At 45.4% G+C, this 13,709-nt stretch overlaps 1 protein-coding gene across 8 annotated transcripts in view; it reads right to left on the reverse strand.

Moving 5' to 3' along the window:
* Nucleotides 1-6,409: 6,409 nt before the first annotated feature.
* Cflar (CASP8 and FADD like apoptosis regulator) overlaps nucleotides 6,410-13,709 on the reverse strand; it is a 74,518-nt gene continuing 67,218 nt past the window's right edge. For all 8 annotated transcript variants that reach the window (XM_055616565.1, XM_055616563.1, XM_055616560.1 and 5 more), the window contains 2 exons: nucleotides 11,717-12,224; nucleotides 6,410-10,803 (listed from right to left, as the gene is read on the reverse strand). In XM_055616565.1, the coding sequence (XP_055472540.1) occupies nucleotides 10,665-10,803; nucleotides 11,717-12,224 (647 nt within the window). In that variant the 3' untranslated portion in view covers nucleotides 6,410-10,664. The remainder of the gene's footprint in view (nucleotides 10,804-11,716; nucleotides 12,225-13,709) is intronic.

Here is a 13,709-nt window from a genome sequence, read left to right on the forward strand (position 1 = left end):
AGTAGTCTGATAGTCCAGCTGAGAGACACAAGTGTCTCTTTAGATGTCTTTATTTCTGCCAGGCCAGTTTCACTACGTAACCCACACTGGCCTGAAACTTATGTAGACCAAGGTGGCCTCAAAGCCCATCCTCCTGCTATAATCGTCTTGGCAGGAAGGGAGATATTCTATCTAAAGAGCCGCTGTTTGTTTACCAGTCCTTTGAAATTACCATCTTGGCCCAGAAGATGGCTCAGTTTGCAAAGGACCCTGCAGCCATGCCCGATGACCAGCATTTGATCCCTGCAGCCCACGTGATGATTTCACGTGACTTCCAGACACACACACCACACACACACACGCACTCACCAGTGTGCGCACACACACACACACACACACACACACACATACACACACACACACACACACACACACACGAATGAATTAGAATTCTCTCCAGGAATCTCATGCTGAGAGAGAGAAAAGGCTAAAGCAGGACGGAGGACAGCCCAGGGGAGAGCTTCGTCTCCTAGAAAGAGACTTCACACTCCTGACATTGTGTCAGTGGTGGGCGGGGCCATGGCTCCACCACACTGCCTAACCATGTACCCCTCTGCCCTCCTTTAAACCTAGAGCCCATTCGGGGCCCCCAAACATGGACTTAGGGGACCACAGGCTCCTTTTATTTGTTCCTCTTCCCCACATGGACACAGGGAATACATCCCGTTTCTCTGCTTCTCACCGTTGCTCATCCCTTTAACTGGCCTGTGCAGGTGGCTGGGTAGGAATGCCAACGGCCAGGCTGTAACCAGACCTATGCGGTAACACTGCCTCGGCCTCCCGTGGGCCAGTATTACAGGTCCACACACCAGCACACACACGCACGTGTGCACACATGTACAAATGCACACACAGGTAAGAGAAAAGTGGATCCTGATTTTACCGTGCAAGATTTTAATCCCACAAAGACGTAGAGGTGCACATCTTTAATCCCAGTCCTGGCTAGGTACAGAGAGGATGTTCTCTGTGAGTTCGAGGCCAGCTTGGTCTACACAGGGAGTTCCAGGACAGCCAGGGCTGCACACCCAATCTGAAAACAAACAATTATAATCCCATCAAAGCCACCTCCAGAGTCAGCCTATGACCTCACTTATCAAGAGCGTACAGGCATTTCTTGGCAACCTTCAAGGTGCAACTTCAAGGTCACCAAAATGATATATAAGGCAACTGCTAAGACCTTCCTTCCAGAAGCTTACACTTAAGACTGGACACATTGTACTCTTCCAGAGTGGCTGTCTCTTCACTCACATAATTTTTTAAAAGAGATTTACTTAATGTATATAAGGGCTCTACCTGCATGTACACCTGCAGGCCAGAAGAGGGCATCAGATCCCAGCATAGATGGTTGTGAGCCACCATGTGGTTGCTGGGAATTGACCTCAGGACCTCTGGAAGAGCAGCCAGTGCTCTTAACCGCTGAGCCACCTCTCCAGCCCTCACTTACCTCCTACTTTAACGTGTGTTAAAGTAGTCTTTGGGGCTGGGCAGATGGCTCAGTAGGTAGACTGTGCTACACAAGAATGAGGCCTTGAGTTCAGACACCCAGCACCTATCAAAGCCCGGGGTGCTTGTCTACATCTGAAGCTCTGCTGCTGGAAGAGGAAGGAAAAAACTGGATCCCCAGGCCACACGCTGACTGCCAGTGCAGACAACCAACAAGCTCTGGGCTCTGTAAGAGACAGCTGAGAGCAAACGGAGTGCCATGGAAGAAGATACCCAACACCGACCACTGGCAGTCACATTGGAGAGGGTCTGAATGGTAGACTGTGTAGAGTTCCTAATGGAGGCCTCGCACACTGCTTCCGGTACCCCACCCTTCTCCTCCCTTCTAACGCCCTTTGTAATAAATTCATAATTGTGCCCTCCAACAATATGTTTCTGATTACAAATGTATTAGATATTCACCAGACACCATCTTAAAATGGCAAAAACCAGGCCAGCGAGATGGCTCAGCTGCCACTCCTGCTGCCTGAGGGCCTGAGTTTGATCTGAGGGTGGAAGGACGGAAGCAGTAACCTGAAAATTGTCTTCTGACCTCACACACACACACACACACACACACACACACACACACACGCCATGACACTGCCCACACACATGCACACCTACTCAAACACACTCAAACAAATAAGTAATAAATGTAGTTTTGAAAAATGGTTTGGGGCTGGAGGTACGGCTCAGTGGTTTAGAACAGTTGCTGCTGTGGCGGAAGACGTGGGTTTGGTTCCCAGCACCCACATGGTGGCTCACGACCATCCGTAAGGAAGGCCGGAGCCAGGCGTGTATGTGGTGAACCCAGATGTGTGCTTACAAAACATTCTTATACGTGAAAAACAACGTAAACCAAAAATCTGGTGAAAATGCACCCTAATAAGACTATATGATCCAATCAATTTACCCACACTTAGATATTGCTTGTGTATTGTGTATTTGTGTAAAAAGCAGTAGATAAAAAGATTATAAAATAGCTGGGTGGTGGTAGTGTGCACCTTTAATCCCAGCACTTGGGAGGCAGCAGCAGGTGGATCTCTGAGTTCAAGGCCAGCCTGGTCTATAAAGCAACTTTCAGGCCAGCCAGGGCTACACAGAGAAACCCTGTCTTGAAAAACAAACAAAACAAAACAGAAAGTACAAAAATTACTGCAAGATAAAAACTGTACAGAGGGTTTTGCATCAACTTTTCCTTTGATTTTTACCCCAATCCTCTTCCCAGTTTCCCTCTCCCCTCTTTTAAAGACCCTGAGCCCACTCCACTCTGCCAGTCTTCTGGCGGATCCCAACACTCCCCTGTGGATGTTGCCCTGCTGCCCTCTGGTGGAACTGTGAGGCATTTATCACAGATGCCATGATTTTCACAACTGGAAAAACCGCGGATGTGAAATACACGATCCTGCCAAACATGATCTGGGTGTAAGTGGCCAGACACTTGCTACAACTGAAAAATGTGAACAACAACAACAAAAAAACCCACTTCTAAATATTTTCAAACTAAATAACACACTTGTGAATAATTCACAGGTCAGAACAAGAAATCAAGGAGAAATGAAGTAGTGATGTTTTAAGTGTTCACACAGAAGGTGTGAGACAGGGTCCCTCGTTGACCATGATGTCACCATTTTATCCCGGCTGGCTTGCCATAAAGCCCAGTGAGCCAGCCATCTCCGCCACACAATGCTGGGGTTGCAGGCACCCACGGCCGTGCCCTACGTGGGTGCTAGGGAATTTAGATAGAAATCCTCTTGCCTGTACAGCAAGTCCTCTTAGCCATGAAGCCTTTTCCTCGGCCTCACCTTTCCTTTCCATTTCAGTTAGTGAGATGATAGGGTATCTCCAGTAATGCCTTGGATAGAATTAAGATCTGGTACAGTTAAACCAGGAACCATAGAGTTGTACAAAGGGGTTGGTACATGTCTTTTTCTATAACTGGGTTTCTAGTGAGAATCCCAGAACATTACAGGTTTACAGGTGGGATGGGAAAAGGGCCTGAAGCAGTTATTAACTGTTTTGGGATTCTTGCTCCTTTGCTGGCACATAAGTTCAACTGGATGCCAAGGTGAGGGGTTCCCCTCCCTTCTCCTGTCCCCAAGATTCTTCATGCCTTTCTATCCTGCCTCAACGTGACATTGTGGAATGAGCTTGGGCTTTAGTCTCAGATGGATCTGCATTCAAGTCTTGGCTCTGCCTCTCACTAAGAACTCAGACACCTTCCTTTGCTTCACCGAGCCCCAGTCTTTGCATGTGGAAGTGACTGCTCAGCCAGGGAAGTAAGCCAGTGTGTGTGATGTTCGAATACAGCGTTTTACTCAAAGCAGGTGCTCTGCAGACACGAATTCCTTCCCCTCCAGCAGCTAGGGGCCAGCTTCCTCCTGGTGCTGCCTGGACAAGGAAGGGAGGCGGGAAGCTTGGCTTTTAGCCAGACTTCCGACCAGTCCGGGCACAATGTGGACTGGGCGCCAACTGCTCAGGATCTGTGATTCTCCTTCCTCCGAACCTTTGCCAAAGCCACTGACACTCCAGCCAGGAGTGCCCCTCTCTACCCCAACTTCCTTAGAAACTCAGTCACCCACAGTCGGGCAACTGTTGTTGTTTTTGTTTGTTTGTTTGTTTGTTTTTATTCCTGGCTCGGTACTTTGCCAATTATTAATTATTTTATTGTTTGAAAAACACCACTTATAGTGGTAATTTCTGCAGTTGAGAGTTAAGAAAAGTCAACCGAGCTGCCACAGGTGAAACACTTAAAGCGGCACCAGGGTAACGCAGGGTGAACAAATGTGGACCTGTGTGTCTGTGGGTGGGGAGGGGAGAGAGAGGAAATAAACGTTGCTTACTGAATCAAGGGCAAAGCTGGGCAGTGCTGGCACACGGCTTTCATCCCAACACTTGGGAGGCAGAGGCGGCCTGGTCTACATAGTGAGGGCCAGGACAGCCAGGACAAACAAAAGGACCAAGAAACACTAGGGGGCTTGGACCCGGCTCTAAAATATATAGATATAGATATAGATAGAGATAGAGATAGAGATAGAGATACAGATACAGATATCAAGGTCAGTACACTCTTTGCTGTCAACATGCTGCATGTTCTCTGCTGCAAAGTCACTTTTCTCTTCCTTGTTTTGTGACAGTGTAGCTAACAGGTGTGCCCAAGCCTTTCACATTATAACACAACACCGTATCCTACAAAGCTGGAGTTTAAAATTCACACAGTCAAGTTGCAAAAAAAAAAAAGAGAGAGAGAGAGAGAGAGAGAGAGTACCCCAAATATTCACAATGTTTTCGGTTGTTTGTTGGGCCCTGTTTTCAACTATCCTAGGGCCCAGGCTGCCTCGTGGCTAAAGGTGTGCCGGCCAGCTGTAGAGGAGCTGCCTTACCATCTGGCACAATGTTAGGCTTTGTCTGTAGAGGGCGCTGAAAGGACAGTGCAAACCCTGGCAGAGAGGGCCTTTCCCTTCCCTGCTCCTGTGGTAGGGTAGCCCTGTGGGCCACCCTGTGGGGCTCACTGGTAGAAAATTGCGGCAGTATCTGAGTGAGCAGGTCCTGCTCCCCAGCTCCTCACTGTTTCCCCATTCTCACTGTTAGGTTGATCCTAACTGAGGTAACACATAACTGCCTCATTCTCTTAGTGCACGCCATCATGTGGCTAGTAGAGTATATCTAGTCATTCTCCTATTCGAAAAATTGCACATTTTCTCCAATTTTTGGCTACCATGAATTGTACAAGAAATAATGTGGTTTTGCCTTTATACTATTTATTTTTTTCTATTATTATTATTTACAAATTTTTCACGTTGTATCCTGGCTGTAGCCCCCTCCCTCAACTCTTCCCAGTCCCACCCTGCCTCCCTCTCCCCCTCATGTCCCTCCCCCAGTCCACTGATAGGGAGGTCCTCCTCTCCTACTATCTGATCCTATCAGGTCTCATCAGGACTGTCTGGATCCTTTTCCTCTGTGGCCTAATAAGGCCACCTCACCAGGGGGAGGTGATCAAGGAGCAGACAACCAAGTTGATGCCAGAGACTGCCCCTGCTCCCCTTACTCTTAACCCAAATGGAGACTGAGCTGCCCAGGGGCTACATCTGAGCCAGGGGCCTAGGTCCTCTCAATACATGGTCCTTGGTTGATTCTGAAGATACCCCTGGACCCAGATTTTTTTTTGCTCTGTTGGTCTCCTTCTGGAGCTCCTATCCCCTCCAGGTCTTTCTATCTCCCTCTTCTTCCATAAGATTCTGTGCACTCTGCCCAAAGTTTGGCTATGAATCTCAGCATCTGCTTCAATACCCTGCTGGGTAGAGTCTTTCAGAGGCCCTCTGTGGTATGCTCCTGTCCTATTCCATGTCTCCTCCCACTTCCAATGTCTGTATTACTATTTCTAAAGAAAAAAATACTGAGGAGTGAATTGATCCATCTAGGACCATGCAACTAAATCTATAAAGATGAGCTAGGTGTAATGGTGCATGCCTGTAATCTCAGCTCTTTTTCATTGCTGTGATAAACACTGTGACCAGGGTAACACGGAAGAGAACGTTTATGTTCATAGGTTCAAAAGTTTAGAGTCCATGATGGTGTAGCAAAGGCATGGAAGCAAAAGCAGGAAGATAAGAGCTCATATCTTGAAGAACAAACATGAAAGAGAGAAAGCAAACTGGGAATGGCCTAAGTCTTTGAAACATCAGAGCCTGCCTCCAGTGACAATCTTCCTCTAGTGAGGCCACACCTCTCAAACTGTCCAACTGACTGGGGACTAAGTGTTTCAATGCCTGTTAATTAATATATATGTTCTTATTTATACATATAATGTAGCATTAAATTAGTAAAGCAACAGTTTTCTATAACCCCGTTAGCTCCCAAAAGAAGTGACACAGAAACACTATGATTTATTTTATAAATCTAAAAGCACTGGAGCTGGGCAGATACCAACCTCTAAGCTATTTTGCTGTCTCCCAACTATACACCCCAAATTACTTGTTAATACGTTGTCCTGTTTGGGCTGGATCTGCTCCATCAGGTCATGTCCTCTTTCTCCATCTTCTTCCTAGTCCTCATGCCTCCTTCTGAGACTACAAGCCCCAAACCGTAGCTCCACCTACCTCTCCTCTGCCCAGCACAGGCTGTCAGCAACTTTATTAACCAATCAGGGATGATTGGGGAGCAAAGTAACACAGCATCACTTGGTGTACATGAGAATATGTTTGTCTGGGGTATAACCAGATATTGGGGGACCAGTAATTAACAATTAAATACATTAGCAGCACAATACCAATCCTCCAAAAATCTCTTTCTCTTACAGCAATACACAACATACAATAAAAACAAATATGAAAATCATCATGTAGCAATTATATTTACAATGACCAGTCCATTTTCATGCAGCAACTTAGGAGACAGTACTCTAGTATTTATCCTCTCTTTGTGAGTTCAGAGTGCTACGCCGACATCATTTTCTATCCTTACTAGTATTACCCATCTAAAAACATCTTGTCAGAACCTAAACAGCTTAACTTAACTGTAAGACTGTAACTATTTAGTCTTCAACCCCATTAGAAACTTGAGAAGGAAATAAATATTAGCTGAGTCAGCAGGAAGTGCAGACAAGCAGTTCCTAAAACTATGGAAATGACAGAGTCGTCTGGCTGCTTGGACATATGATCTTAATAGTGACATAAAATTTCATTCAGTTGGTAGCCCATCATGACTATGTACTTAACTACATGCTTGGCACATATCACTTCTACACTTAGGGTCAGCGCCTTAAAGAACTATATTAAGAGTATCCATACACATATTTAGGGAATTTTATTTAAGCTGGGCATCCATTGTCTTCTTACATAATTACCTTTCAGTATGTCTAAAATATTTCAGTAGGAACCACACTCAGTGAAAAACAAGAAACCTCATGCTGTGAACAAAAGCAATAAAGAAGGAATCAAAGATCCCACTGTTAAAGTAAGGGGAAATATCTTACATGACAATTAGCTGTACGAGAAACGTGGGGCCTTCAAAGTTCTCCACATTTGGACCACATTCACCTGTGGTTTACCACCCACTACTACCCATTCCAGATGCACGTTACACCCACAGCTTCTAAGCGTCCTGTGCATCTTTCCTGTCTGCTCCTTCTCTTGGCTCATCCTCTTCTCTCTCTCAACCTGCCAAATCCCATCAACTTTATCAATGCTTGACTCAGCCCTTTTAAAACAGTCCCTTTGTTGTGTGCTCTAATGACACAACTAATGTTAAAAGGGTGTAGCTCAAAAAAAAAAAAATGGCTGCAGAGAACCTTACATGCTGTCCTTGAAACAGTCCTGTGAGGTACTCTTTCGTAATCTTCCCAGATCCTCTCACCTCCCTAACCCATGCAACTTCTCTCACTCTCTCTTAAAACAGAAAGAGAAAAAGTTGAAAATGGAAGCAAACAAACAAACAAACAAACCAAAAAGAAAAATAATAAATCAGTGAAAAGACAAAAAAGTACATGTGTGCACACTTAGACACACACACACACACACACAAAATCCATTTTGTTGCTGGCCAAGTACTCCTGGGCTTGGGGACTGCCTTGGAGTATGGTTGATATACACAGTGGTACTCTACTGGAGAAAAATGATTTCCCTTTATCAACAGGTATCTATTGCACATAGCTTCTTAGCTGAGTGGGACTCTGCCTCCACGTCCCCCTTTGTGGGGGTCTCTGCAAACTCTGCAAACAACAGAGCGTTAATCCAAGAGAGGCAAGAAGGAAGTCCAGTTCAACACAACCCAGTTGCTGCTGCTGGTTCAAACTTCGAGAGTCTAACAACAGACTGTTTATTTCAGTCACTTTTTAAGCACAGCAGAATTTGGGGGAAAAAAAAGTTTCCTTGTGACAGTTCCATTGTGATAACTCAACCCCCTGTGTGCAAAAAGAAAGCTTGATGTAGTCATGTCAAAACTCTTGTAAGGTGGAAGCATGTAGTCATGTCAAAACTCTTGTAAGATGGGCCCTCTGGGTTAACTGAGGAAGCAGGCTCAAGGTAACAGCACTCCTGAAAAGGGCCTCAGGGAGGGCAGAGCAGTAGATTGACTGAGATAAACCGAAGATAAACAGTAGCTTGCATAGTGCAGAGGTCACCAGGCCGGTACTCACATCCTTTCTCAGCGCTGGGATTTTGTCTGGTTTGAACCCGTGCAGATCTTGTATGTGCTGTCACGGTCTCTGTGATTCATATGTATGTGGGTCCTGCTGTGTCTAGAAGATGCTGCTTCCTTGGAGCCATCCACTACCTCTAACTCTTAGAATCTTCCTGCCTCCTCTTCCAAACAGATCCCTGAACCTCGAGGATCTATTCTTTTTCTCATTTGTTTTTGTTTGTCTGTTTATATTATTTGTTTGTTTAATGCATCTGAGTTCTCTGCTGCATGCACGCATGCATGCCAGAAGAGGGCATCAGATTCTTTTATAGATGGTTGTGGGCCACCATGTGGGTGCAGGGAACTGAACTCAGACCTCTGGAAGAGCAGCCAGTGCTCTTAACAGCTGAGCCAACTCGCCACCCCCTTGACTACTATTCTTAAATGCAGATAGAGATTAGATTATTAGATTGTTCAAGAGTACGCAGAAGTAACATAACCATATTTTATAGCAGTTGATAAAATCATACTGTTAGAATTCTTCTCTCTCCCCCTCTCACACAGACACACACACACATACAACCTCATTACATAGCTAGACTGAGCTCAGAACTTGTGATCCTTTGACCTCACCTGCCCTAGTACTAATATGACTGGATTTTTTTTTTCATGCTGTCGATTTGTTTCAAAAGTGTTTAATAAATAAGTAAAGGTTTTCACTTATGCCACAAAAAGTTAGCTATATGAAATTATAAATAAGCTAATCTGTTTCACTATTATTACCATTTTTCTTTGTTTAAAACTTTTTTATTCTTTGTGACTTTCACATCATGCACCCCAACCCCACTCATCTCCCCACCCCTCTATAACTACCCTCCATCCTTGCAACCTCCCCTTACCAACGAAAACAAAAAATAAAAATAAAAGTAAGAACATCTCCATAGAAGCTGTGATGTATCACAGTGTATCTCACATTAAACTCTTTGGTCCACACATCTTTACTTGCAAATGTTGATTGCAAACAGTCATTAGTGTGGTTGGAGGCCTCTGGCTCCTCACGGGGACTCCTCTAGGATGCCTTATGTCATGGAGATCCTGCAGCTTTGGTTCTGCAGGACTGGCCCCTTTACATGCTCCAACAGTTCATAGATGGGGTAAGCCATCTCAAAACCCTGAATGGTAGTGAGTTGGTAAGCCCACCCACTCTCCTGCACCAGAGCCACCAGGGCAAGCTCTCCCACTCTTCTGCCCTCGGGGCCAGCTCTAACATGCTGCCCAGGCAAGGTGTGGACTATTCTCCTGAGTGCTGCAGCCAGTGAGGGGTAGGGCCAACTCTTCCTTGCTCACTAGTAAAATTTTCCATCTTTATGTATTCCAAAACATCATATTGTAAATATTAAACATATATAATAAAATGTTTTTTTTAAAAAATAATATAGAGGGCTAGGTTACAAAAATTAAAGACAAATGTGAAAGTTCATCCTCAATGCCAGAGACCCATAGTTCCTGAAGCAATAGCTTTTTCTAATAACTTAACAAGCTAATAATTTACTAAATGATTAGATGTATACACTCTGGACATAGGAACAATTTGCCCAGTTAGATGACAAACTCAGGCAAATCTCCTTAAGTTACACTCAAGTGTCACTTGGACCATTGACTATCCACTCTTATACTAGCTTGGTATTACTTGGTAGAGTAAAACCTAAAAAAACAACAGGTTTATGTCTTACCATTCCCTGCACTGCGCCACAACATCTGACAGAGGAACTTAAGGAGAAGTCTGCTTTGCCTCAGTTTTGGAGGAGTCGGCCCACTGGAGTGGGGAAGGCTTGGTGGCTGGAGTGAAACGCGCCACAGCAGGAGTTCGGGGCTGATGTCTGTGCACAGGAGAGTCGGGAAGAAGGGCTTCCACCAGAACCAGAAGCAGGTATAACCTTCCTTCTCCCAAGCAATCAAGAGCTTTGCCAGCTCCAAGCCACCCTGGACGGCATACCAAGAACCCAGAAGGCTGCGTGTTTTCATGTACGAGACAGGATGAGCTTCTTTCTCAGAGTGTGCTGCAGGCTGAGATAGTACTTCTCCTTAGGAGACACCCTGCTGTTCCAGGCATATACTTTGTCCATGAGTTCAACATGGAGATCCACAAGTGGGCGTCTCCTAGAGAAAAAGAGAAAGGTAAAACTTACTAACATGTAAACACCAAAGAGAAGACAGATTGTCGTTAGAGTGAAATCAATCAACTGGTATGAGAGTTCTTCAAAACATTTTTTTTTTTTAAGTGTTCCGCAAGTTGCTTAGCAAATAATCCAAACAAGCTTACAATGATCTGGCTCAGTGGCCAGCCTCCTTCCACAGAAACAGCGGATGTTTATTCTGAGAACACACCCACTAGTGGATGGGCCCTCTGGATCACCTATGCAAAGACAGGAAGGCTGTAAAAGGCCAATAGTACCCCTGGTCCCCAGAACGTCTACTTTGGAATGCTGCGCTACCCCCAGCTCCCACACATCCTGCTGAGCCACCACTGGGGAGACTAGGGAGCAAAAGCTAAAGCTGAGTCCAAAAGCTAAAGCATTTGACTGGTAGCTCAGAAACATTATTATCCATTGTAATTAGGAGTCAAACCAAAGAAGACCAATTAATGTTATACTTGAAAGACACTGTGGCTTCATTCAGTTAGATAGTAATGGTCCCCTCATCCTAATACACATCAAAAATGTTTACAGTCATCCCTTTATCTGTAAAAGCCAAGACACTCAGTGGAACCATGTCTGAAACCAGGCCAGCACAGTGCAGACACTGTGCTTTCTCTATAATCCACACCTATGTAAAGCTTAATTTATGTTAGCTGAGTATAGAAAATACGTCCAAACTCCCATCCGACTAATGCAAAGTGTTCATAAGCTGTGCTGAGTCTGTATCATCCCCTGAAGCAGCTCCAGTGGGGGAGGAAAAGTCTGTGTCCTGTGGAAGTCCGTTAGACAGTATTACGGTGATCTCCATCTTGGCAGCAAAGCAATGAACACGTAGTCAGGAATAAAAGTGGAGGAAACAGACTTCAGTGGCTCACCTTTCTCGCTCCAGCTGCTGGGAGAGGTTCTGCAGGTACACAGAGGACGAGCTGGAGGGCCGTTCCAGCTGGGACACGTCCGCTCTGCACAAGCTCCAGAAGACATCGGCTTCTCGGTGAATCGTGCAGGGGCCGGGACACAGGATCTTAGAGTCCATATTCTTTATTGCTGGCCCATCTACCTCCAAGCTACCATCTTCCAGCTGGCCACCTAACACCTCATAGCTCTGAATGAAAAAGAGCTTTGGTTTCCCTCGGAGAGAAGGGCACATGTCTCCCATGAACATGCTCTTGACATAATCCAAGGAGAAACCTGAGTGAGCCGGGTCCACACCCATCATGCCTTGGGAGCCTCCTCGGCTCACCAGAACACAGACAAAGCTGTCATAGTACTGGTGCTGGTGCAGGCGGGCAAATCGGCGGAGAATATGGGTTATATCTTTTGCATGGGGAAACAAGAAAGGCTGGACATAATAGCCCAGGGAAGCGAAGGTCTCTTTCAGATATGCTGCAGAAAACAAACAGAAAACAACGCTGAAGTGAGGAGAGCCAAAGAGACACTGCTCATGACTCCTAGCATGGCCTAGTCTTCACTACGGAACTGTTTTTGTGTAACGGTACCCTGAGGCCTCCCAAAGCAGAAGCAACTAAACACTAAATGTGTGCCTTATCATATCCCAGGCTTCTCACAAAGGCATGTTTCCTGCTACACCATTGTCTCTGCCTACAGCCACCAGAGTCTCTGACAGGCCGAGACTGAAGTCATACAATGCAATGGAACCAAGAAAGAACAAAACGGTTGTCTTTTCAACTAAAATGAAGTGAAAGGTTTTTCAAAAGATTCTTTCCTCAAGGTGCATAGGGCTGGGAAGTCTCTGCCTTGTCCTGCTTTCACACAGCTGACTCTGGAAAACCAGTACTATACCATGAGAGGTCCACACGTGGGACAGATAACTGGGGCCTCTTACCAACACCCATCAGCTTTCCAGGCAGACAATGAAGGGCCTACAAAAGGCTTCCCACTTCCATGCAAGCCTTCAGTTGGCCCGAGGAGACTGACTCTAAACTCTTACCAAAGACTTTACCCAAGCCAGAAGAGCCTTCCTAAACTGTTCTAAAGTTCCCCAACCCACATAGACTGGGAGAGATAGAATCAAATATGAATAGTTTGCTTAAGCCACTTAGTTCTAGAGTGACTAATCCACATTATTAGATAAATGATGCACCAAGTAAGTCTTTTGCCCTCTCTTATCGGTAAGAAGGAACGATAATTGTCTGTTTGACTGTGTTGGCCCACACCTTTGATCTCAGCACTCAAGAGGCAGAGGCAGGTGAATCTCTGAGTTCAAGGCCAGCTTGGTCTACAGAGCGAGTTCCAGGTCAGCGAAGGCTACAACCAGAGAAATCCTGTCTCAAAGAAAAAAAAAAATAATAATAACATACTTTTATCTTTTCCTGACCCATCCTCTCCTAGAAATGATTTATATTCACTAACGCTGAAGAGACAAAACAGTACAGACACCATTAAGCTCACAGCTATGGAAATGGCGGACATGATTCACAGGCTGCTGATCATCTATTAGATATCCCTCTTCCCCTGTAAGATCTAGGTCGTAGGGTTGGGGATTTAGCTCAGTGGTAGAGCGCTTGCCTAGCAAGCGCAAGGCCCTGGGTTCGGTCCTCAGCTCTGGAAAAAAAAAAAAAAAAAAAGACAAAATAACAAAAAGACAAAAAAAAAAAAAAAAAAAAAAAAGCAAGGTAACTAGAAAAAAAAATATGTAGGTGGTAGAAATGACTGAGCCTCACTGACACCCTAGCCATCCCCCTGGGGTGTAAGCAAGGTTTAAAGCTCTGAACTATAGCCAGGTTGGGTCCAGGACAGAAAAACAAGAAAAGCTACGATAGGACTGCAACCAGCCGGCAGGAATGAAGATAGCCTAAAGGGAGGGTGCATGCACACACACCCCCCACCCCCACCACCCACCACCCCCCC

The sequence above is a fragment of the Psammomys obesus genome, unplaced genomic scaffold (genome assembly GCF_907164565.1).
Source record: "Psammomys obesus unplaced genomic scaffold, mPsaObe1.curated_primary_1811, whole genome shotgun sequence".
In the NCBI taxonomy this organism is placed as follows: domain Eukaryota; kingdom Metazoa; phylum Chordata; class Mammalia; order Rodentia; family Muridae; genus Psammomys; species Psammomys obesus.